The 24,146-nt window shown below is 43.8% G+C and overlaps 1 protein-coding gene across 6 annotated transcripts in view; it reads left to right on the top strand.

Annotated features, from left to right (window-relative positions):
• The window catches only part of LCTL (lactase like), a 127,063-nt gene that overhangs the window by 77,074 nt on the left and 25,843 nt on the right, over window positions 1–24,146 (top strand). For all 6 annotated transcript variants that reach the window (XM_073618297.1, XM_073618299.1, XM_073618296.1 and 3 more), the window contains exons 9-14: window positions 948–1,002; window positions 3,478–3,639; window positions 8,833–9,107; window positions 10,182–10,308; window positions 16,121–16,320; window positions 21,376–21,439. In XM_073618297.1, the coding sequence (XP_073474398.1) occupies window positions 948–1,002; window positions 3,478–3,639; window positions 8,833–9,107; window positions 10,182–10,308; window positions 16,121–16,320; window positions 21,376–21,439 (883 nt within the window). The remainder of the gene's footprint in view (window positions 1–947; window positions 1,003–3,477; window positions 3,640–8,832; window positions 9,108–10,181; window positions 10,309–16,120; window positions 16,321–21,375; window positions 21,440–24,146) is intronic.

The following is a 24,146-nucleotide window of genomic DNA, read 5'->3' on the forward strand; positions in this document are numbered from 1 at the left end:
AAAACAAAAAGTAAAAAATATATTTTGTTTTCAAAATTGTCGCTGTTTTTTTGTTTATAGGGCAAAAAATAAAAACCGCAGAGGTGATCAAATACCACCAAAAGAAAGCTCTATTTGTAGGGAAAAAAAGGACGCAAATTGTTTGGGTACAGCGTCGCACGACTGCGCAATTGTCAGTTAAAGTGACACAGTGCCGAATCGCAAAAAGTCCCCCCCTCTCCCCCTGTGGTCAGCATGCCGATCAGCACAGGACCCAGAAGATTGCAACCATATTACTGTAATAGAGTAGACTATTATAGTGATTGTCATCTTCCCCAGCAGCCCCTCAGGTATGAGATATACAGACATACATTGTACCAAGCTGGACCAATAGAACTATACAATACACATCATACCTGGAGGTCAGATTTACATGTAAGCAGTGGTGGCGCGTAATGCAGGGCCAGGGGTGCCGCCCCCCTATCCATGTGTCCGGCCCCCTAATTTACATGCAGGGTGCCGAACGCATGGATTCCAATGGGTTTTCTTTTTTTTTTGCCTGAGGCTCTAATAGGCTTCCAAAAAGCCAATAGTGAATGAATTTTTGCCATTGTCACGCTGATTCTCCTCCCCGCCAATCAGGAAGCGGGTCTTGAGACCCGTTTCCATATTGGCCTGAAAGGAGAAGCGATCCTATTGGCCTAGGAGGAGGAGAGAGGAGACGCATGGCTGCCGTGATGCCGAGGAGGAGACACATGGGAAAGCTGTCGCCCTGGGGGAAGCGCTGCCCGCACCATAAATGGGGTGAGTGCGGAGCTGGTACCGGGGGGGGGGGTATGTGTGCGGGTGACCAATTGGCACACATACCACCAGCCACCACTGCATATAAGTACACCTCAATCCACTAACCAGTTTTTACACAGCAGCCGACAACACACCTGTGACATGATGTTTTCTATATGTTGCAGGCACATGCCAGGACGTGGCACAGCTATAACAAATACTGGCGGGGCAAGCAGAAAGGTATGACCTTCGTGTCCTCAGTAAATATGTTCACATTTGCACAAATATCGTCACGGTAAAACGGTTTCATTTTATCAACCAAGAAATTATTTCACAAGTGCAAATTTCAGATTGAAAACCATAAATTATTCATAAACTGAATTTGATGAATGAATGCTATGAAGGCTTGAGCAGACAGATCTTTGTATACACGTCCGGTCCCTGGCTAACAGCAGGTTACATAATCATCCATCCTGACATGGCTACAAATGTCTTGATTTTAAAAAGTGTAATGCCGTTTTCAGCCAAGGAAGTTGCCATCTCAGGCCGGCCATCCACGGTTCGAATCTCAGCCGGTTCAGCAGGAACCGGCCGAGATTTGAACCGTTAATGGGCAGGCTGAATGTACAATGGGTACAACCAGCCTGCCGGATTCTCTTGCGATTATCGCTAGTGGCTGCTATAGTTGCTAGCGATAATCACTTTCTTTTCTGAGTGGGGGCGGCTTCCCCCCACCGGGAGAAGACAATGGGCCGGCAGGAGGGATTCCCACATCAACTCTCTTTTGTAAGTTTGCCCACTTACAAAGAAATGAAGGGTCTATCATTTTTATCATAGGTGTATTTTAAATGATAGAGACAGAATATCAACCCAATATCAACCCATAATCCAGAAAAAACACGTTCAGTTCAGTGAGTAAAATAAGTATTTGATCCCCAAGCAAAACATGACTTAGTACTTTTCTTGTAGGACGTTTCTTGGTGACCAGGTTTGCACACATCTCAGGAGGGATTTTGGTCCACTCTTCTTTACAGATCTTCTCTAAATCCTTAAGGTTTCTTGGCTGTCGCTTGGTAACTCGAAGTTTCAGCTCCCTCCATACATTTTCTATGAGATTAAGGTCTGGAGACTGGCTAGGCCACTCCATGACCATAATGTGCTTCTTGAGCCACTCCTTTGTTGGCTTGGTGGTATGTTTTGGGTCATTGTCATGCTGGAAGACCCATCCACGACCCGTCTTCAGTGTTCTGGCTGAAGGAAGAAGGTTCTTATCCAAGATTTTAAAATACGTGGCCCTATCCATCCATGTTCTTAGGGTCATAGTCAGTATTTTTCCTCCTCCAAACACAGCGAGTCAAAATAATGCCAAAGAGCTTAATTTTGGTCTCATCTGACCACAGCACACACCCGAATCCTTCTCTGAATCATTTAGATGTTCATTGGCAAACTTCAGATGGGGCTGCACAAGTGCCTTCTTGAGGAGGGGGACCTTGTGGGCGCTGCAGGATTTCACCCCATGGCGGCATATTGTGTTACCAATGGTTTGTTTGGTGACTGTGGTCCCAACTGCTTTAAGATCATTCACAAGCTCCTCCTGTGTAGTTCTGGGCTGATCCCTCACTTGCATGGAGCTCCAGACCGAGGGCGATTGATGGTTATTTTGTATTTCTTCCATTTGTGAATAATCGCTCCAAAAGTTGTCTCCTTCTGACCAACCTTCTTGCTGATGGTCTTGTAGCCCATTCCAGTCTTGTGCAGGTCTAAAATCTTCTCCCCGACGTCCTTTGACAGCTCTTTGGTCTTGCCCATGATGGTGAGGTTTGAATGGAAGAAAGAGATTCTGTGGACAGGTGTCTTTTATACACATAACGAGTTGTCGTTAGGAGCCCCTTCTTACATTGACAGGACTAATCTGTGTACTACATGAGCACCTACTGTAGACAATCTGCGGGAGGCAGAAGTAGTGTTGGTTGGTAGGGGAATCAAATACTTATTTTACTTACTGAACTGCAACTCCATTTATAACTTTTGTATCGTGTGTTTTGTCTGGATATTTGGTTGATATTCTGTCTCTATCATTTAAAATACACCTATGATAAAAATTATAGACCCTTCACTTATTTGTAGGTGGGCAAACTTACAAAATCTGCAGGGGATCAAATCATTAGACCCCTTTCACACTGAGGCATTTTTCAGTGCTAAAAATATCGCCTGCATGGCGCCTGAAAAAAGTCTCAGCTGCAAACCCAGTTTGAAAGCCAGAGTGCTCTCACAGTGGGGCGCAGAGCTGGCAGGGCGTCACAAAAAGTCCTGCCAGCAGCTTCTTTGCAGCGGTGAATACACCGATCCTCCACCGCTCCTGCCCATCGAAAACAATGGGGCAGCGCTGCTATACCACCGGCAAAGCGCCGATGCAGCTGTGTTTTGCGGGCGGATTTAACCCCTTTTCGGCCACTAGCGGGGGGTTAAAACTGCTCCGCTAGCAGCCGAATATCACCGCTAAAATGACGGTAAAGCGGCGCTAAAAATAGCGCCGCTTTACCACTGACGCCCGGGGCGGCTCAGTGTGAAAGGGGTCTTACTTTTGACACAGTACACAGAATTGTGAAACTTCACAAATCATCTTGCCGCATTTTACTGATACAGATGTAGTTTCTTCCAAAGCTCTACTGTTGAGGAGTACAAAGTGCGTGTGAATTTCTCTCTCCTCTTTAGGAATGGTTGGAATTTCCCTGACCACAGAATGGGGTGAACCCGTGGACATCTCCAGTCAGAAGGATATTGAAGCTGCGGAGAGATTTGTTCAGTTTAATTTTGGATGGTTTGCCAATCCTCTTTTCAATGGAGACTACCCACAGATCATGAAAGAATATATAGGTAAGTGAGAGCATCCCTGCTTAAAAATGGACCAGAGGTCAAAACTAAAAGGTGTTCTATGTTATTGGGAACATCTAGAAATGTTTGTTGTGTCTAAACAGTACTAGAACAAATGTTTCTGTTGTCTTGAATTCTCCCTGAAAATGAAGTGTATTTCCTGGTATATGAGGGTGCACAGGCACTCTTGGGATTCTCACTGTTCTCCTTGCTGGAGGCTCTGACATGACATAGCAAAACCCTGCCCTAAGGAAAATGGCCGCCTCCACACAGACAGAGGACAGAACAAGGCATGGTATCAGTAACGGGAGAAAAATCTGATGCAGAGAGAGGAGATTCTCAAGTTTTTAAATTTTTTTTAACAGAAAAAAGATTCTCAAGTTTTAAAATGTTTGGCATACAATATGTTGAATAGCTAGACTTTTAGCATCTCTAAGTGAATATGTCGGGTCAATCTGCATTTAGCAGAATATAGCTATAAGCAGCGGTGGCTGGTGAGCCTGTGGGTCAGTCGGACTGGTCAATCGCAACCCCATCCCAGGTCGGTCAGCCCCACATCTGTGGCACGAGCAGCGCTTCCCTCCGGGCGACAGCTTCTTCTGCGTCTCCTCATGACAGCCGTGTGTCTCCTCCCTCCTCCTACTTGGCCAATAGGGTCGCTTCTCCTTTTGGCCAATCAGGAAACGGGTCTCAAGGCTCGCTTCCTGATTGGCCGGGAGGAGAATCAGTGTGACAATAGCGAATATTCATTCGCTATTATCACATAAATGGGTGGGCTCAGGGTGCAGTGCTCTGTGCCCCGAGCCCACCTTTTTTTTTAAGCCAATTAGAGCCTCCGGCTCTAATCATGTGCTTCAAAAAAAAAATTGCAATTGGAATCAGTAACACACACATAACTATATGGTGTTAAACTGGCAGTAACGCACATAGAACTATATGGCGTTAAACTGGCAGTTAAGCACACATAACAATATGGCGTTAAACTGTCAGTAACGCACACAGAACTATATGGCGTTAAACTAGCAGTTAAAGAGGGAATCCACCTAGAAAAAAAATATTAAAAGCCAGCAGCTACAAACACTGCAGCTGCTGACTTTTAATAAATGGTCACTTACCTGTCCTGGAGTCCAGCGATGTCGGCAGCATCGTTCGGCTCTCGGCTGCTGCCGCCACAATTCCCTGTGAGGGAATCAGGAAGTGAAGCGTTGCAGCTTCACTTCCCGGTTCCCTACTGCACATGCGTGAGTCGCGCTGCGCATTCTAAGTGGTCCCCGCTATCTCCTGGGACCTGTGTGTTTCCCAGGAGACAGCGGGGGGGTGCGGGAGGGGGCGTGACTCCCGTGGGAGTCTATTCCCGGAAGTGGGTGCAGATACCTGTCTAATACAGGTATCTGCACCACCCTCCCCCCTGAAAGGTGCCAATTGTGGCACCGGAGGGGGGGGAGGATTCAGATGAGCGGAAGTTCCACTTTTGGGTGGAACTCCGCTTTAAGCACACATAACAATATGGCGTTAAACTGTCAGTAACGCACACAGATCTATATGGCGTTAAACTGGCAGAAATGCACACAAAACTATATGGCGTTAACTGGCAGTAACGCGTGGATGGGGGGCTTATGAAGTGGCCAACACTGGCTATAAGCTATAGCTATAAAAAGAGAAATGGCACTGGTAATTGCTGGTACATTAGCATTCTGTGAAGCCGATGTTAGAACTATGCAATATTTTAATAACTCAAAAAGAGTTAAAGGTATTTTAATATAAAATGTTGTACTAATTCTGCTACAGATGATAAATCAGTTCATGGATAAATCACAAACAGAGAGGTTGATTTACTAAAGGCAAAGAGGCTGTTTACTTTGCAAGGGAATATATACTGTGCAAATGATTTTTCATGTTCATTTAAATTCATGATAATAATTGAAAAATCGAATACGATACAAAAATATATATTTTAAAAACTGTCATTTTCGGTTTCGGCAAGTGCCAAGTGCGTCCTGCATTTTCGGTTTCTGCACCAAAATTGAATTTGATGCTCCTCTAGTAAGAATCAGAGAGCCATGCTCGTTAGAACTTACAATCTAAGAGGGAGGGTCAAGAGATACAAAAAGGTAATAACTGTGGGGGATGAGCTGATGGAGAAAATAGATGTACAATTGTTAGGTAGAGGAAGGATAGGCTTCTCCTGAAGAGGAGGGTTTTCAGGGGTCTTCTAAAAGTGAACAGAGTTGGAGATAGTCGAAAAGATTGGGGTAGGGGGTTCCAGAGGGTGGGAGAGGCTCAGGAGAAGTCCTGGAGGCGAGTATGGGAGGAGGTGACGAGGGAGCTAAAGAGCAGGAGGTCTTTGGAGGAACAAAGAGAATGATTAGGTTGGTATTTTGAGAGTAGGTTAGTGATGTAGCTGGGGGCAGAGGTGTGAATGGCTTTGTAAGTAATTGTTAGTATTTTGAATTTAATTCGTTGGGTGAGCAGAAGCCAATGGAGGGATTGGCAGAGAGGGGTGGCAGACGCTGAGCGATGGTTAAGGTGGATGAGTCTGGCAGCAGCATTCAAGACAGACTGAAGGGGGGATAGTCTATGTAAAGGTAAGTCAGTGAGGAGGGAGTTGCAGTAGTTGGGCAGGGAGTGGACTAGGAGCTTTGTGGTGTCATTGGCTCGGAAGGGGCGTATTTTAGAGAAGTTACTTATCTAACCAGGAGCAGTCCTTCCGTCCCACGCTGCCAGCGCCTCTTAGCCCATGCCGCTGTTTGGTGACGTAGGAACCAAAAAAATCTAACAGTACCGATGGAGAATATTAACCTGTCTGGATGTACTCAGCAAGACAGTCAAGCAGGGCATTGAATCCACTGTTGAGTGGAGATAATTTTCACTGCAACAGTGGATCACAGCTGAACCCTAGGGTTTAACTGAACCCCAGTTGAGATATCCTGATCTAGTTCTTAGCAGTAGCAGTTTCATACTCATTTATTTAAGTGTCTGTAAGAGCATGTCAGAAACTATGAAATCAGACCGAGACAGAAGTACAGTTAAATCACACTTGTTTAATAAAAGTAAAAAGAACAAACGTAGTCAAAACATAGCCAGAGTTCAGTAACCGAAATGGATAGACAGCCAAGCCAGAAGTCAGGGATCAATGTAGTGGAACAGCAAGCGGGATCTGGAGCCAGAAGGGATGTCAGCAAAGCAAGTCTTTAAACAGGAATGCAGGCGAATGTCTCTGTGATGTTGACCAAGGTGAAGGCAGAGAGCCTCTGGACTGGGAGGCTTAAGTAGGCAGGACTGACGAGCAGGAAATCATCAACAGCTGAGTAACTGTGGAGAGATAGGAGCTGGCAATTAGCCAACAGCTGAGCGGCCAGCTCTGAGAAGGAAGGGCTGAGCCCAGCCCTGACAGAGCAGAAGGTTTTTCACCTTAATGCATTCTTGAAAGTAAGGTAAAAGTTTGCAAGTTCTCCCTGTGCCTGCGTGGGTTTCAATTAAATCCTGTGAGCAGAGTGCGGGTCTGAGCCGCACTGTGTGGGTCAATAGAGGCACACAGCCCAGCTCGGGAACGAGGCCACAGGTGTGCCCCACAGCAAGTGGCTTGCGATGGGGTTACACAAAAAGGAGGAGGGGACCCAAGAGCATCAGCGGGCGACCCCAGAAGAGGAGGTTCTGGGTGGCTCTGTGGAAAACCATTGCACATAGCAATTGAAATAAATGAATAAGGTGCCCTTTGGTGGCTAATAAGCACCTCTACTTTACATGTGCCACATCCTACAAGATATACTTAAAGAGATACTAAGAGAAATAATGGACTTTAAAGGCATGTACCATAACAACAGTTAACAATTTATTGATCTACATTAAAAAGTTTTAACATTATACAACAGAGAAAAATAGAAAAATAAAAAAAGGAAAAGCATAAAATTGTTTTTGGACTGCCTGTGGCGCCTCTAGAGGATAAGGTAACATATATGATACTAATGGTACAAATCTCAGTATATCCACATATATAAATCCTCAGAATTGGGGGTACCACTTGTCCTCATATGTCTCTTTGAATGTTTCTGCTCATATGTTCCGCTCAACATGTTTCACGAGTCGCGACCATGAAGCCGCATTGCATTGCACATAGCAGGTAAGTATTTACATATTTATTATTTTAAGAAAAAAATAAACCTTTACAGTCACCTTAATGTAGTATATGAATAGATAGGGGATAAAGAAGATTGTGGAGACAAGAGAACATTTCTTAAATCTACCACTTTCCCAATAAAGAACGTCTTTTTCTGGGGGCTCAGTAGTAGACATGTGCACTGACAAAAAAATCGTTTCATTAGTTTTTTTGCTTTTTTTGGAAATTCGAAAACTCAGATTTTCGAATTTCCGAATTTTCAAATTTCCTTACTTCCAAATTATCCAATTTGTGAGTTTCCGAATTTTCCAATTTCCGAATTTCGAATTTCCGAATTTTCCAATTTCCGAATTTTCAAATTTTCCAATTACCGAATTTTGAATTTCCGAACTTCCGAAATGTCAAATTTCCGAATTTTCCAATTTCCAAATTTTCCAATTTCCAAATTTCCAATTTCCGAAATTTTCCAATTTCCAAATTTTCCAGTTTCTGAAGTTTCGAATTACCGAAATTTTGCATTTCCAAATTTCGAAAATTGAAAAATTCGGAAATTTCGGAATTAACGAATTTGTCAAAATTAATTAAAAAACGAATTCGGTACTAAACAAATTGCACATGTCTACTCAGTAGTACTAAAGATATTACTAGTCTATCTGTTAGTTTCGGAGAATGAATTATATTAAAGTGATTGTAAAGGTTTTTTTCTTTTTTAAATAACAAACATGTTATACTTGCCTCCTCTGTGCAAGGGTTTTGCACAGAGTGGCTCTGATCCTCCTCTTCTGGGGTCCCCCCGCTCCGCTCCTGGCTCCTCCTCCTCTCGAGTGCCCCCTCGGAGGGCCGCTTTCCAAGGGGGCACCTGTAGCATAGAATGCATTAAGGTGAAAAACCCTGAGGGTTTACAACCCCTTTTAAGTGACCACCATAGGATTAGATTATTTTCTGCAAATAAGATAAATATTGTAACCTTAGCCTACAGCAGTGGCTGTCCTATGGCATTTCAAAAGGTTCTTTTAAAAGAAACATGTGCATTCTTTTGTCTCAGCCTCAGTAATGTGTAAATTATCTTCTGCTTTAAGGCCAGAAGAGCGCTCAGCAGGGTTTAGGAATATCCAGACTCCCGACCTTCAGCTCTCAAGAGAAAGGTTTCATTAAAGGCACAAGTGACTTTCTTGGGGTTGGCCACTTCACCACCAGATACATCACAAACAGGAACTTCCCATCTGCTCAGGGGCCCAGCTACTTCACCGACAGAGACCTGAGAGAGCTGGTGGACCCCAAATGGCCTGAGCCAGAGTCAAAATGGCTGTACTCTGTCCCGTGGGGTTTCCGGAGGCTGCTTAATTTTGTCAAGGTAACTTCCTGGAGGTAAACACTTCTCACTGAACCATATAGAAGGACACTCGCAGCTTGGTAGTTGGATGAAAAATATGTTTGAGCCGCTGCCGTCCAGTATTAACCCCACTGGTGGGGCAAGAAAAATATGAATAAAAAAATGAATAGCGTCTGCTCTTTCTTAATACTAATATATGTGCCAAACTGATATATTTATACGTGATATAAACCTAGGATGATTGGATACAACATGTGGCTAAATATCAACATGATAGATCCACGATGGCATAATTAAATGACCATTATAAGTTAAATAATTAATGAGTTATTAACAACGATAATTAATTAAAGGTGGCAATATTAAAATTATTTAAAGTGTATAATGTGATACAAGTACAAAATAGTACTTTTCTTTGTGCAGAAAAGTGCTATAGTGCTCCGTGTCCCAATGGAATTGGTGGTCCTCCTCCTGGGGGCGATATAAAATTTCCAAACTCAACAGATGGGTTGGACTCCTTTGCCTTACAGCAAAACTGAGTCATACCTGCTTGTAGGTCATTTACTGGGGACCAAACCCAATGCTATAACCTCTGGTTGCTTCCGGTATCTCCTCTGTGGTGTTTGTCCTCCAATTATGGCTCCGGGACTTAAGGGGTAAGCCATGTGACAGCACGTAATAAAGAAAAGAGAGAGCTCCTCGTAGAGTAAAATCCTTGGGTTTTATTGGTTAAAACAGCTTACAAAATGTTAAAAAAACTGATATTGGCAGGACTAGCGTCACTAATAAAAAAAAAAAAAACTCGGCCTGTGCGGTTATGGAGATGTGGTATCTTGTCAGCACATAGCATGCGTTCCACTCTCCTGGCTGGAAGTGCTGTTAGAGAGTCAGCTTGACGCGTTTCGTCATAGAGATGCGGCTTTTCACTACACACCGAATTAATTTCCTCTCCATTTCTCAGTGGGAGGATTAGGTTTAATGTCTAACACTGGCTGGGGATAAGCACAATTCACTGACAAAGGCACAATCATAACTGATTTTTGCTTGACATCATTAGGTAACTCCATTCTGCTCTAATGCATATACTTTTCTTAGACCCAGTATGGAAATCCAATGGTGCTGGTAACAGAGAATGGGGTGTCGGAGAAGATGCATTGTTCTCAGCTGTGTGATGAATGGAGGATTCAGTACCTCAAAGGCTACACCAATGAGATGTTAAAAGGTGAGTGGTGAATGTTGGGATGCCCCGAGTAACTTTCTAACATCTCCTTTTCACATTTATAAACTGGCCCAACGACCATCAAGTCATTACACATGAAATTATTTATAGAAAATCAGTTTTTCTGGATTACTTATTCTGGACATCGAGTGTTAAGTAAGGAGGAAAATCACAGTTATGCCGCGTACACACGAGCGGACTTTACGGCAGACTTTGCTCAGTGGACTTTTCGACAGACTTTACGACGTACTTTCTGAATGAACGGACTTGCCTACACACAATCCACCAAAGTCCGTCGAATTCGTATGTGATGACCTACGACCGGACTAAAACAAGGAAGTTCATAGCCAGTAGCCAATAGCTGCCCTAGCGTGGCTTTTTGTCCGTCGAACTAGCATACAGACGAGCGGACTTTTCGACCGGACTCGATTTCGATGGATTGATTTAAAACATGTTTCAAATCTAAGTCCGTCCAACTTTTGAGAAAACAAAGTCCGCTGGAGCCCACACACAATCGAATTGTCTGACGAAATCCAGTCCGCCGGGCAAAGTCTGCCGTAAAGTCCGCTCGTGTGTATGCGGCCTTAGACTTTACACCAGTAACTGTTTGCAGGACAGTACATGAGAGAGCATGAACTACACTACAGGCAACACAACAAGACTAATAATAGGCGGTCCCCAGCATAGTCCATCAGTGTTTGTGTTTCCGCTAGTCCTGAGGAAATTCAAGAGCTAATCTTGGTGGCTTCTCAATTGCCCAAAAGGCTTTGATTCTTCCGTCTTTTTCGTCTTGCAGAGGAACCACCCTTGATGCTTGCTGTCAGTTAGTATCTTCCCTTTCAGGGTCCAATGTTTGACCCTCAAAAAAGAGACTCTGAAATTGGTGGCCTGGTGTCTGGGGTAAAGAAACCTGAAGGACAAAGGGCTTCGGACTGGGTAATCAAGATCCTTCTTTTCTAGAAGGAAAAGGGTTACATAGTCGGTAAGGCTGAAAAAAAAGACAATGGTCCATCCAGTTCAACCTGTGTAGGTGCATGTATCAGTGTCTATGCTGATTTCCCATATCCCTGTATGTTGTGTCCTTTAAGATGCATATCTAAGAAGCTTTTAAAGATATCCATACTCCCTGCATCCACCACCAATTGTGGGAGGGAGTTCCACATTTTTATTGCCCTAACAGTGAAGAACCCCCTACGCAGTTTAAGGTTAAATCTCCTCCAGTCTCATTCTGTGTCCCTGTGTCCTTTTACACTCCCTAGGACTGAATAGTTTATTTCCTATGCTGGGATCCCCATTGAGATATTTGTAGATCGCTATCATGTCCCCTCTCAAGCATCTTTTCTCCAGAGAGAATCAATTTAGTGTTTGCAGCCGTTCCTCGTAATTAACAGTTTCCAGCCCAAAGCTGTCATATGAAATCCTTGACTTTCAGTGGGAATATCTAAATGATGCCTGCAGCTACAGACATCATTCAGATATACTCTTTCAGCCGGCGATTCTGTGCACTGTAATAACGATCATAGCGGCAGTTCAGCCACTAGATCGTTCTTACAGGCGATGGGAGGGGACATCCCCCCCTTCCGCCACCCTCCGGTGCTTCTCCAGGCTCTCCCGTGCCATCGGAGACCAGAAGAAAGAATCGGCCGCCACCGGATGACGATCGTAGAGATCTCCAGTGACCAGATGGTCACCAGCCATTTCTATGACTGTCGGAGGCTTGTGCGCGACGTTAAGCCGTCATGTCGGGGCCACGCTTGTAAACAAAGCTGCGATCGCGGCTGGAAAGCATGGGATCGTGAATTTTTTTTTTGATCTCATGCTTTCCAGCCTGGAGGAGAGATGTGGGGTCTTATTGACCCCGCATCTCTCCATAACGAGGACCTGTCACACACCATTCCTATTACAAGGGATGTTTACATTCCTTGTAATAGGAATAAAAGTGATAAAAAAAATTAAAAGAGAAAGTGTAAAAAGAAAAAAAATAAAGCAAAATAAGCAATAGAGCACAGAAGCGAACGCACACGTAAGTCCCGCCCACATATGTAAACGAAACCACACATGTGAGGTATCTCTGCGTGCGTTAGAGCGAGAGCAATAATTCTAGCACTAGACCTCCTCTGTAACTCTAAATTGGTAACCTGTAAACAATTTTAAAGCGTTGCCTATGGTGATTTTTAAGTACCGAAGATTGGCGCCATTCCATGAGTGTGCGCAATTTTAAAACGTGACATGTTGGGTATCTATTTACTCGGCGTAACATCATCTTTTACATTATACAAAAAATTGGGCTAACCTTTTTTTATTTTTTAATTCATGAAACAGTTTTTTTTATCCAAAAAAAAAACATGTTTGAAACATTTTTGCGCAGATACAGTGCAACATAAAAAGTTACAACGACCGCCACTTTATTCACTAGGGTGTCTGCTAAACAAAATATATATTGTTTGGGGGTTCTGAGTAATTTTCTAGCAACAAAACGATGATTTTTACATGTAGAAGAGGAGTGCCAGAATAGGCCCGGTATGGAAGTGGTTAAGGTCCTCCAGTCCCCTTATAAGTTTCGTTGCCCTTCTTTGGACTCTCTCCAGCTCCAGCACATCCCTACGGAGGACTGGTGACCAGAACTGAACGGAGCTTTATAGAGTGGCAGAATTATAGTTTTGTCCCTGGAGTATATCCCCTTTTTTATGCATGCTAATATTCTTGCCTGCTTTGGTAGCTGCAGCTTGGCACTGCATGCTGTTGCTCAGTCTGTCATCTATTAGTACCCCAGAATCCTTCTCCATCCTTGATTCTTCCAGCTGTTCTCCACCTAGTGAATATTTTTCATTAATGTTTTTTTACCCCAAGTACTTTAGATTTCTCCACATTAAAACTCATTTGCCATTTGTCTGTCCCACTCCTTTATTATGTTCAGGTCTTTCTGCAAAATTTCTATGTCCTGATGTGAGGTTTATTACTCTGCCTTATCTTTGTGTCATCTGCAAAGACTGAGACTGAACTAGTCATCCCATACATATGTTGAATAGAATTGGTCCCAAGACAGAACCTTGGGGTACCCCAATCACCACGCCAGACCAGTCTGAGTACATGTTTTTTTATCACTACCCTTTTGACCCTTCCCTCTAACCAGTTTTTGAGCCAAGCACAAACCTTATGGTCCAAGCCTGCGGATCTCAGCTTGTAAATTAAGCGTTTATGGGGGACAAAATGCTTTTGCAAATTCCAGATACACCACATCCACAGGCCTCCCCATATCTAGATGTGGAAATTTTATGAAGATGTATTTTAATATGAATTGTCACAGTGTCTCCCAGTGTTAGTTCTCCCGCAACCTGCTCTAAAGAGCTGACTGACGCTGGTTGAGATCTGTTTAGTAGTGAAAAGCTCCTTGGGGTTGTAGAGAAGTGTTTTCAGAGTGGGGATATGTCCGCCAGTGAGGGGCCCCTGCGCGATGCACAGAACGATCGTCTGGGGGAGATGTGTTTGCTCTGTAAAGACATTATCGGTTTAGCGGATGTGCGCTCCTGTCACCCCTGTGTGCCTGATCAACATATTTGTGGGGGCCATGGCGTGCACCTGCAGATAATCTACCATCCACACTGGACAGTAGTATAGTCCGGGTATGCTTTGTTCTCTGAACAAAGCAGAATAAGGATTCATGAAAAACTGTAAAAACTGGAGTCTTTGAATTGTTGTGGTCGGGAACAGCGTTCATCATCACAAGCTTCCTTTGTGTAGCTGAAGATAGCTCACAGAGACAGGGGGCGGGAGATCGTACACGCTGCCCCGCCCATAAGACTCCCCTAGTCATTATTCATTGGTTGTTGTATAAACTCATCCTGTTGGAAGGATTTCCTGTGTTGACATTCATATCCTGTGAGGTCATTTCCCATGGAGGAAGCGATTGGCTGTTGGGGCCATGACTTCCTGTTTGTCATTGCTTTTGTGGTGGAGGAATAAAAAACCAAGTGCGGTGCTCAGTGGAGGCAGTCATGCCGAGAAGAGGACGTAAGCTGTGGTCATGTCTGTTTACTTGGGGATATGCGGGAAATAGAGTGATAGGCAAGATGCATTATACCATTAGACGAAATGGACGCTTATTAGCGCAAAAGCGTATAGTGGGTTTTTCCACGACACTTCCATGTAGAATGTTAGCAGATTATGAGAAAATGTGGAAGGTTTTTTACTTTGGTATCAGGACAGGAGGGTGTCCATGAGAATTCCTCTCATGTTGAATTTTCTGAAAGACGGGGGCAGATCGGGATCTCGCCATCAGCACACTGCTATGTTTCCTGCCTCCAGAAGGGGTGGAGTCATGCTCTTTCATGTGCTGTCCTGCAAAGATGACTGGGGAAAATCTGAAAATGAAAATTTCAGTTTAGATTGTAACAACAAAAGGATCGTCAGGATTGTCGTACACAACTAGATGAATGGAGATTCTATACTGTTAGCAGTACAATTTAACTTATCTGGTAGTAGTAAACCCTAAACTAGTTCTTCAAAAGCCACAGCAAGACAGAAAAGATTTATTCATGCAGCAGTATCGGTACAACAACATTTCATCTGGTTGGTCAAAGTCATATGGCTGGCCTCTGATCCAACCAAAGAGTGCTTTCTGCAAGCAACACTCAATGGGACACTGCAGACTCCATACCGCAACTTTTTATAACTGGCACATACTGGAAAATGGATGTGCGGTATGAAATAAACATGGGAACATCCAACGGAGAGAGGCATCTCTCTATTCAATGGACCCAGTCCAATATAAACTACAGAGGTGATAGAGCCATGTGATACCTACCTATAAAAATCAAAAGTATCGTATTGTTACTCTGTGCCAGCAACAATACTTTAAATCAGTGCTTCTCAACCTGGGGGTCGAATGACGATTTGCCAGGGGTCACCGAATCCTGGGCTGTTCCTGAAGCCCGCACCGCTCTCGCAGCCTTTTTGCGGCCGTCCAGCAGGGCTGTACCTGGAGCCCACGCCCGCCCACTCAGTCGCCCATTCAGTTCACGGCATGGCTGGGGGACAGAGACTGAAGGTCAAGTGAGGAATGTGAAGTGGGAGGGGCTGGAGGAGACCCTATCTCCTGATTTCGGCATAGGTGTCACTGCTACGAGACACCACAAAGTCGGAGACACAGTGAGTAACACTACCTGTGATTATAGTTGTTATTAAAAGTCCCTACTACAGTTCTCAGATCAGCAGATGACCTTGATCAAGGAGCACCTAAGTTGGCTGATCATAACTCCCCCCAGCACTGCCACTCATCCCCCCCCCCCCCCCACCAAGGAGTAAGAGAAGGAATAAAAATAGAGAATACATGGAAGGGAGAGGAAATGAGGGGGAGGAACAAAGAAAAAGGGGAGAGAAAGAATAAGAGAAAGAACAAGAAAAATGGCTAGAGAGGGATGGGGGGAAAAAAACAAGAAATTAGCATAGAAAGAGATAAAATGGAAAGAAAAGAAAACAAAGAGAAAGAGTGGTACATCCTAAAATGTACCATAAGGGGTTTTAATACTGTACGAGTGGAAGGGACTCCGGGAGCGCTAAATGTTTGTGGGGTTAGGGGCGCAAATTACTCGTCTTGCCTTGGGTGCTGACAACCCATGCTACGAAAATAATTTTACTGTTAGGGGTCCCCACAAATTGGGAAATTTTATCAAGGGGTCACAGCACTAGAAAGGTTGAGAACCTCTGCTTTAAATGGACCCTTGCTACAGCCTTCAACATGCCAAACAATCACCAAGTTGTAGCATCATAAGACTTTTTTTAACGTTTGACATTGTTATTTCTTCTTCTATGGCAGCTATAAAGGACGGGGTTCACATCCAGGGATACACAGCTTGGTCTCTGATGGATAAATTTGAGTGGGATGAAGGTTTTTCAGAAAGATTTGGACTCTATTTTGTGGAATTTAAAAGCAAGAACAAGCCTCGCTATGCAAAAGCATCTGTTCAGTTCTACAAAAAGATTATAAGAGCCAACGGCTTCCCTAATATCCGAGAGGTAAGACCAATCTCTACAGAGAGAAACTGAAATGGAGTTATTTTGATAATATAAAAACTGGATACTTTATACTATATACCAGGCTTTCTCAACACCACGGAATCCCTCCTAAAAACATTCCTATATATCTACAAATCATGATACATTAGTGTGATGGTCAGTGGGAAGAATGCTCCTTAAGCTTGTGGTCATTGGGAAGAATTACCCCCTTACAGATAACTAAAAAGATCAATGGCTCGGCTGCCTGGGACTCTCTCTCCTTATTGGCTCTCGCTGCTGTCAATCAAAGTTACTGAGCTAATGAGTAAAGAGAGAGGGCGGGGCTGAACTATGGCTCTGTGTCTGAATGGACACACAGAGTGGCGGCTTGGCTTGGGTGCCCCCATAGCAAGCTGCTTGCTGTGGGGGCACTCGGCAGGGGGGAGAAGCCAGGAGCGCCAGGGAGGGACCAGAGAAGAGGAGGATCGGGGCTGCTTTGTGCAAAACGACTATACAAAGCAGGCAAGTTCGACGTGTTATTTTAAAATGAAAAAAATCAGGAACTTTAGTATCACTTTAAAAATGAATAAAACATAAATCTAGTCTAAATACATGAATTTGTGTATATTAGATTTCTGTAATATACTGATATTTGGCCAACACTAAGCCAATTAAGGTTTCAGAGCTTTGCACAGTCCAACACTAAACATGAGGATAACTATTTTATCATGGTTATGTGATTGTTTACATTTTTGGGGTTGTATTCAAGATGTGCAAAGAGAGATCACACAAATACTTATAAGTATAACACTTAAAGCAGTAGTAAAGGTTAAACAAAAAAAATCAAAACAAACAAACCCTGCAAGGCAAAGGCATAATGTGCTAGTACCTAAATTGTGTCATGTATATAAACCACGTTGTGTGAAAGATTAAGCAGCCAGCATGGCCGAAGACAAAGAGCAATAAACCAAAGAAAAAATAATGCAGCGCTTAAAAAAGAAAATATGTTCATAAATGTAGACAATATTGTGATAATGTCCACCACGTGAAAACTGACAGATATGTGGTAAAAACCAAATGGTCTGGTGAATCTGGACAATGTCCGTGAATTAGTAATTGTAGGCCAATAGACATCAATGAAAGTCAACAGGTGAGGGAATCCTGTGAGGAGACTGCCACCGATTATCTGAAGGCTTACCAGAAAGGTTGGACTTGAAGGGGCTTATACCTCTTAAGTGAAAAAGGCTTGGGTGTCAAAACACCATGGTTGATGTAAACCAGCGACAATCCGCATAGCCTCGATCTTACTAAACTTAGTACGATATAGGAAACCAGTATGTGTTTAAATAGACATCAAAATATGGTACAGCCAATGAAGAGGACACCCAGTGAGGTTGGAATCAGCTCACACGGTAAAACCAAAATGACAAAAAAGGTTCCACATATTGTGATAACTTTTCAGATCTTTTAATTAAAATTAGTAAAAAATTTAACACTCACATGTCAATCAAGGATTAATGGCATAAGATGACACAATGGTGATAGCGGCACTTCATCCGACGCGTTTTGTCAGAATAGACTTCATATGGGGTATGCATTGCACATTATGAAAGACTTACCTTGAAATGAATGCCCTTTAGTAGCACGCTGTCAACGCTGCAGAGGCTTCCATCTTCATCCAGTTTTCCTTCCGAGTTTGCGGGCTGTGGTTGCTTGAATGGGCGAGCCACGATAACGTCACTCCTGCGCATGCGCGCGAGAGTCACGGCCACGGCACGGAGCTCTGAAGGAACAGCATGGGTATGCCATTCTTTCAGAGCACATGCCTTGTGGCGTCACCGGCTGTTGCTCGCTAGAGTATTTACTAAACGGTGCACGTTTAGGAGATATTAATTCAACCTACAGGTAAGCTTTATTATAAGCTTACCTGTAGGTGAAAATAAAAATACAGCGGTTATTACCTCTTTTATTAAATAATGACAGATACAGATAATAATTAGAAAATATGACAAGAATACTTACCTAAAGATGCTGTTTCCGCCACGGGTCCCTCCATTTTATATGGCATGGCACAGGTGACCAGATCAGACGCATGCCTGATGGCAGCTCTAAAGCTAAACAATTATTCCAAGTTTTAGCTGTAGTATATAGGACTTGTGTGTAAGGATATGGCCAACCCCACTTTGTAAGCAAAATGACCTTTTAAGGACTTGGTCAGTTTGTAATGGTGTTCCTTTGGTATGAAGTCAGATAAGGTAACCAGGATATTGGAGGCTTTCTTAGATATTTTGAGACAACCTTAATAAGGAAATATGAAATATGCAATTTCCCCATCAATAACATAGCACAAGACATAACCTCATCAATGCACTGCTACTTCTTCTGTCCAACCAAAAGCCTTAGAAGATGAGGTGACTAAGAAGGCAGAAGAACCTCCACCAATTTCTTCTGTAGTCACCCAGCAGCAAAGCTACCACTGATTCTCGAGAGGGAGCGGGCACCTAAAGATCCTGGCAGCTGAAGAAGAATTTTTTGGTCACACAAGCTAGATCAGTATTTTGCAACCTTTTTTCAGTCAGGGCTCCCTTCAAAAAGTATGCCAAATCTTGAGGGACCCCAGGCTAAAACGTAAAATACATAAATGTTACTTGAAGCGGGAGTCCACCTAAAAAAAAAAAAAATATTAAAAGCCAGCAGCTACAAATACTGCAGCGGTTGACTTTTAATAAATGGACACTTACCTGTCCCAGGGTCCAGCTATATCGGCAGTCGAAGCCGATCAATCGCTCGGGTCTCGGCAGCTGCCGCCGCCAATTGTGGCACCGGAGGGGGGGGAGGAATCAGATGGGCGGAAGTTCCACTTTTGGGTCACCTGAGCCTGGGACAACGTACACAATAGCCTTGTTAAAATAAAGGAAAAGTTTAGCCAAAGCTCTTTTGGCTATACTTCTGGGGATCACAGGAGTGTAGTTCATTCTGCACTCCTGTGACCTGTTTCCAGCCGGCAGTGGGCAAAGGCCCACTGCTGGCCGACACCGCAGAGCCAGTGCAGGCTCTAAAAAGATCCTGACCATATGGTTGGGATCCATCCAGAAGCCTGGACCAGCAGCAGGCTCAGCCTCTCAGCGAGCAACTGAGGGCCTGAGCTAACCGCCCCCCCCCCCCCCCCCCCCCCCACATCGAGCCCTGCGCTCCAGTGACCAGCTCTCTGCTCACAGAACACTGAGAATTGAGCAATCAGCAGTCTTTGATCGCTCAGTCCTCAGTCTTAGAGGCTGCAGGGGACAGATGCAGCATCTACCTAGATAAGTATACTTCTCCCCATACTTCTCTTTTAACTTCACATCAGAAGCCCCCCCCATACACGAATCTTCTCCTTAAGAGCGCTTACCAATCACATAGTCCTCCCACCCACGCAGCCCCCAGTCACACAGTTCCCGCTTTACATCATAGCCCTACCTTTCAGCCCCAGCAGCTCGGCACAGTGCGGGAGGTGGAGGAGGCTGACTTGCATTTTCTCCTGAATGCCGTGGGGTGGCCCTGTATGCCGCGTGCCCTGAATCAGAGTTATATGTTGCCATGGTGTGGGCAAGCCGGCTGCCATCACCATAGCATCTAATGGCCATAGAGCACTATTGATTGCTATGATAATAGCGGTTGGCTGGCTCACCCGCACCATGACAACTCATGAAGCTGATCAAAGACAAACTGGGTCCAGTGATTGCCGAACCCTAGAAGAATTGAGACAACACCCTGCCTGAGATACACTAGCCTAGATTATGATTTTACCAGACTTAAAGTGAAACAGTCTAACCCAACAGCTCCAACATTCAAATACACTGTACATGTATATTAGTAGCTGCTGAGCTTTCTACATACACTCTATTATCAAAAGTATTGGGACGCCTGCCTTTATACACACACACACACACTTTAATGGCATCCCAGTCTTAGTCCGTAGGGTTCAATATTGAGTTGGCCCGCTCTTTGCATCTATAACAGCTTCAACTCTTCTGGGAAGGCCGTCCACAAGGTTTAGGAGTGTGTCTACGGGAATGGTTGACCATTCTTCCAGAAGAGCATTTCTGAGGTCAGGCACTGATGTTGCACAAGAAGGCCTGGCTCGCAGTCTCCGCTATAATTCATCCCCAAAGGTGATCTATCGGTTTGGGGTCAGGACTCTGTGCAGGCCAGACAAGTTCCTCCTCCCCAAACTCGCTCATCTATGTCTTTATGGACCTTGCTTTGTGCACCGGTCCAAATCATTTGGTGGAGGGGGGATTATGGTGTGGGGGTTGTTTTTCAGGGGTTGGGCTCGGCCCTATAGTTCCAGTGAAGGGAACTCTTAAGGCATCAGCATGCCAAGACATTTTGGACAATTTCATGCTCCCAACTTTGTGGGGATTTGGGGATGGCCCCTTCCTGTTCCAACATGACTGTGCACCAGTGCACAAAGCAAGGTCCATAAAGTGATGGGGGACACAAAGACCAGGGGGGTCCACAATGTGATGGGGGACACAGTGACAATAAATATAGTTTGGCCACATCTACTTTTCGCATAGCGCCCCCCGCTGGTCACTTTCTCCCTGAAGTGTCGCTGAATGTAAAGTTCTCAAGTTGGGAGGTATGCATATGGAGGAGGGGAGTGGTGGGAGGGCAGCATAATGCATCTGCGCTTGTGTAGACAAAAATCATTGCACTGGCCCTGAAGAGGTGCACCTTTAAAATGAAACCAGGTGAGTTATGTTCCTTTTACCCTCATATAGAAATGTTCATTTTTAAAACTTGTAATGCTGTTACTTGGCATTGTGTGTTGCAGACAGGGGTGCACACTGATGGTTTATGCACAATTACCATGAATAGTGTAAGGTCCCTTTCATACCTTACACTTTTCACATATGGAATAGAACATTTTTGTGCTGGTTATAACCACGTTGATTGCATTTTATATGCACATTGTTAATTTATTATGCAAAGTATTCAGAATAGGGATTTTCCAAACTGCAGATGCATTAAATACACATTTGGAAAGAATAATTTCAGTGCAAATAACTTAATGAGGCTTAACTTCATCAGGTGGAAAACTGGCACCGTATATCAACAGAAAGCTGCTCCACTACAAACAAACTTCTGGCTGCAGGTGAGCACATAGGAGCTGTGTGTGTGTTTGGCAAATAATATGGGGGCTGTACTGAAAGTAATGCAGAAGTGGGCCCATTTCTCTCTTAACTTCCATAGGTCGTTCAAATTTCACATGTTGGTAGAGTAACTCTCCCTCTATAGTAACTCTTCTTCTATAGTAACTCTCCCTCTATAGTAACTCTTCTTCTATAGTAACTCTCCCTCTATAGTAACTCTTCTTCTATAGTAACTCTTCCTCTATAGTAACTCTTCTTCTATAGTAACTCTTCCTCTATAGTAACTCTTCTTCTATAGTAACTCTCCCTCTATAGTAACTCTTCTTCTATAGTAACTCTTCCTCTATAGTAACTCTTCTTCTATAGTAACTCTTCCTCTATAGTAACTCTTCTTCTATAGTAACTCTTCCTCTATAGTAACTCTTCCTCTATAGTAACTCTTCTTCTATAGTAACTCTCCCTCTATAGTAACTCTTCTTCTATAGTAACTCTTCCTCTATAGTAACTCTTCTTCTATAGTAACTCTTCCTCTATAGTAACTCTTCTTCTATAGTAACTCTTCCTCTATAGTAACTCTTCCTCTATAGTAACTCTTCCTCTATAGTAACTCTTCCTCTATAGTAACTCTCTTCTTCTTTATCATTGCAGGTAAATAATGGATTCCAAGCAGAAGCAACGTGTCATCATTGAGTTCTTGATGAAGGAGGGGTGCAGGCTGTCCTACATCCACAGAAGGCTACAGAATGCGAAAAACGAAGATGAATCCATTGGCAAGAGCAATGTTTTGTCATTGGTGACTCTTCTCAATGATGTAATCTATGCAAACATTCTGGAGCCTTCTGTGGATGTTGGACACCCTGCACCTCTCCTTTAACAATAACTCAGTGACGCCATGCTGCTTCTTCTTGGGATCCATTATTTACCTGCAATGAATAAGAAGCCTTCTTATAGAGCAAAGGTCTCCAAACTATGGCCTGGGGGCTGGATGCGGATCCTTTTGCTTACCTTTAACTGGCCCTCAGGTCACTATTCCTCTAACAGTCACAAATAATGGGGCAGTATTCTTCCCACTGACACCACTGATGGGGCAATATTTCTCCCACTGATGCCAACAATGGGGCACTATTCCTCCCACAACTAATGCCAATGATGAGGCACCATTCCTCTACCTGAATTAAAGAGGATTAATGGTCCACAAGGAATTGTCAAAAAGAAAACAAATGGTCGAGTATAACAACATGAATACACTTTATTGAAAGTAGATGACGATTCCCTTGTGGACTTTTAGTCCTCTTTAATTCTATGTTTATTGTGGTCTAGAGCAGTGGTCATCAACCCTGTCCTCAGGGCCCACTAACAGGCCAGGTTTGCAAGATAACTGAAATACATCACAGGTGATATCATTTGCTGCTCAGTGATTGCAGTATTCTAGTCTGCATCTCCCCAAGGTAATACATAAAACCTGGCCTGTTAGTGGGCCCTGAGGACAGGGTTGATGACCACTGGTCTAGAGGAACACACTCCTTTTTCCTTTATTTGGGAAGGAGTGAATGCCTATATAGGGTTCAGGTTTATTTTGGATTAATATATCCCCTTCTTTACCCATTACTGAGGTGACGCTCATAGTTTTTCTTTTATCTTTTTCAGTTATATGCACCATTCCTCTCACTGATACCAATGATGGAGCACTATTCCTCCAACTAACACCAATGATGGGGCACCATTCCTCTGACCGATACCAATGATGGGGCAATATTCCTCCAACTAACATCAATGACGGGGCACCATTCCGCCTACTGATACCAATGATGGGGCACTATTCCTCAAAATAACACCAATGATGGGACACCATTCCTCTCACTGACACCAATGTTGGGGCAAAATTTTTCCCACTGATACCAACAATGGGGCGCTATTGCTCCAACTGACACCACTTATGAGGCACCATTGCTTCCACTGGCACCATCAATGGGGCACCATTCCTCCCACTGAAATGAACAATGGGGCTCTATTCCTCAAATTAAAACCAATGCTGGGGCTTGGTTTACTCCAACTCATGCTGGGGCATTTTCTACTCCACTGACCACAGTCCGGCGCCCTCCCCCCCCCCCCCCGCCCCAAAGCCTGATGAGCAGTAAACCTTTGCTTAGAAAGTTTGGTCTACCAACAAGACCAATGTGAAATTTGACTAGCCTATAAGGTTGCATTCACACCTGAGTGTATCGTTTTCAGGCAGAAAGTTGTGCGATTTTACACAGGTCAAAAGGTCCAACTTAAAAACACCAACATAAAAAGCAGAAAAACGCCCGAATTGAGCTACAAAAAAAATCCAGAACTTCGAGCTTAAGGCTTGGCCATACATGGTCGAATTTCGAAAGAATTTTCTTTTGAAAATCAGAAAATGTGTGCGTTTTGTGATCCGATGATGCCACCATTGATTTTGAAATTCAGCCGACCAAGCCTTCAATTTCACCTCGTGTTGCTACAGAAAAGAATTTTCGCGGTTGGGAATCCTGTTTTCTTTCCGGCAATTTTCTGTTCTTGCACATTTCTTGCACGATTGTCCCATCATTGATTAGAAAATCGTTCGTCTTTCAAAAAATTTCCAACATATCCGATTACTCAAATTTGATTGCCGCACGAAAATCGGCTGTTGCTGCAGCCCACTAATGGTGCGAAATACGAACGAAAATTCTTAGATAAGATTTT

This window comes from Aquarana catesbeiana, linkage group LG03, assembly GCF_042186555.1.
Source record: "Aquarana catesbeiana isolate 2022-GZ linkage group LG03, ASM4218655v1, whole genome shotgun sequence".
Classification (NCBI taxonomy): domain Eukaryota; kingdom Metazoa; phylum Chordata; class Amphibia; order Anura; family Ranidae; genus Aquarana; species Aquarana catesbeiana.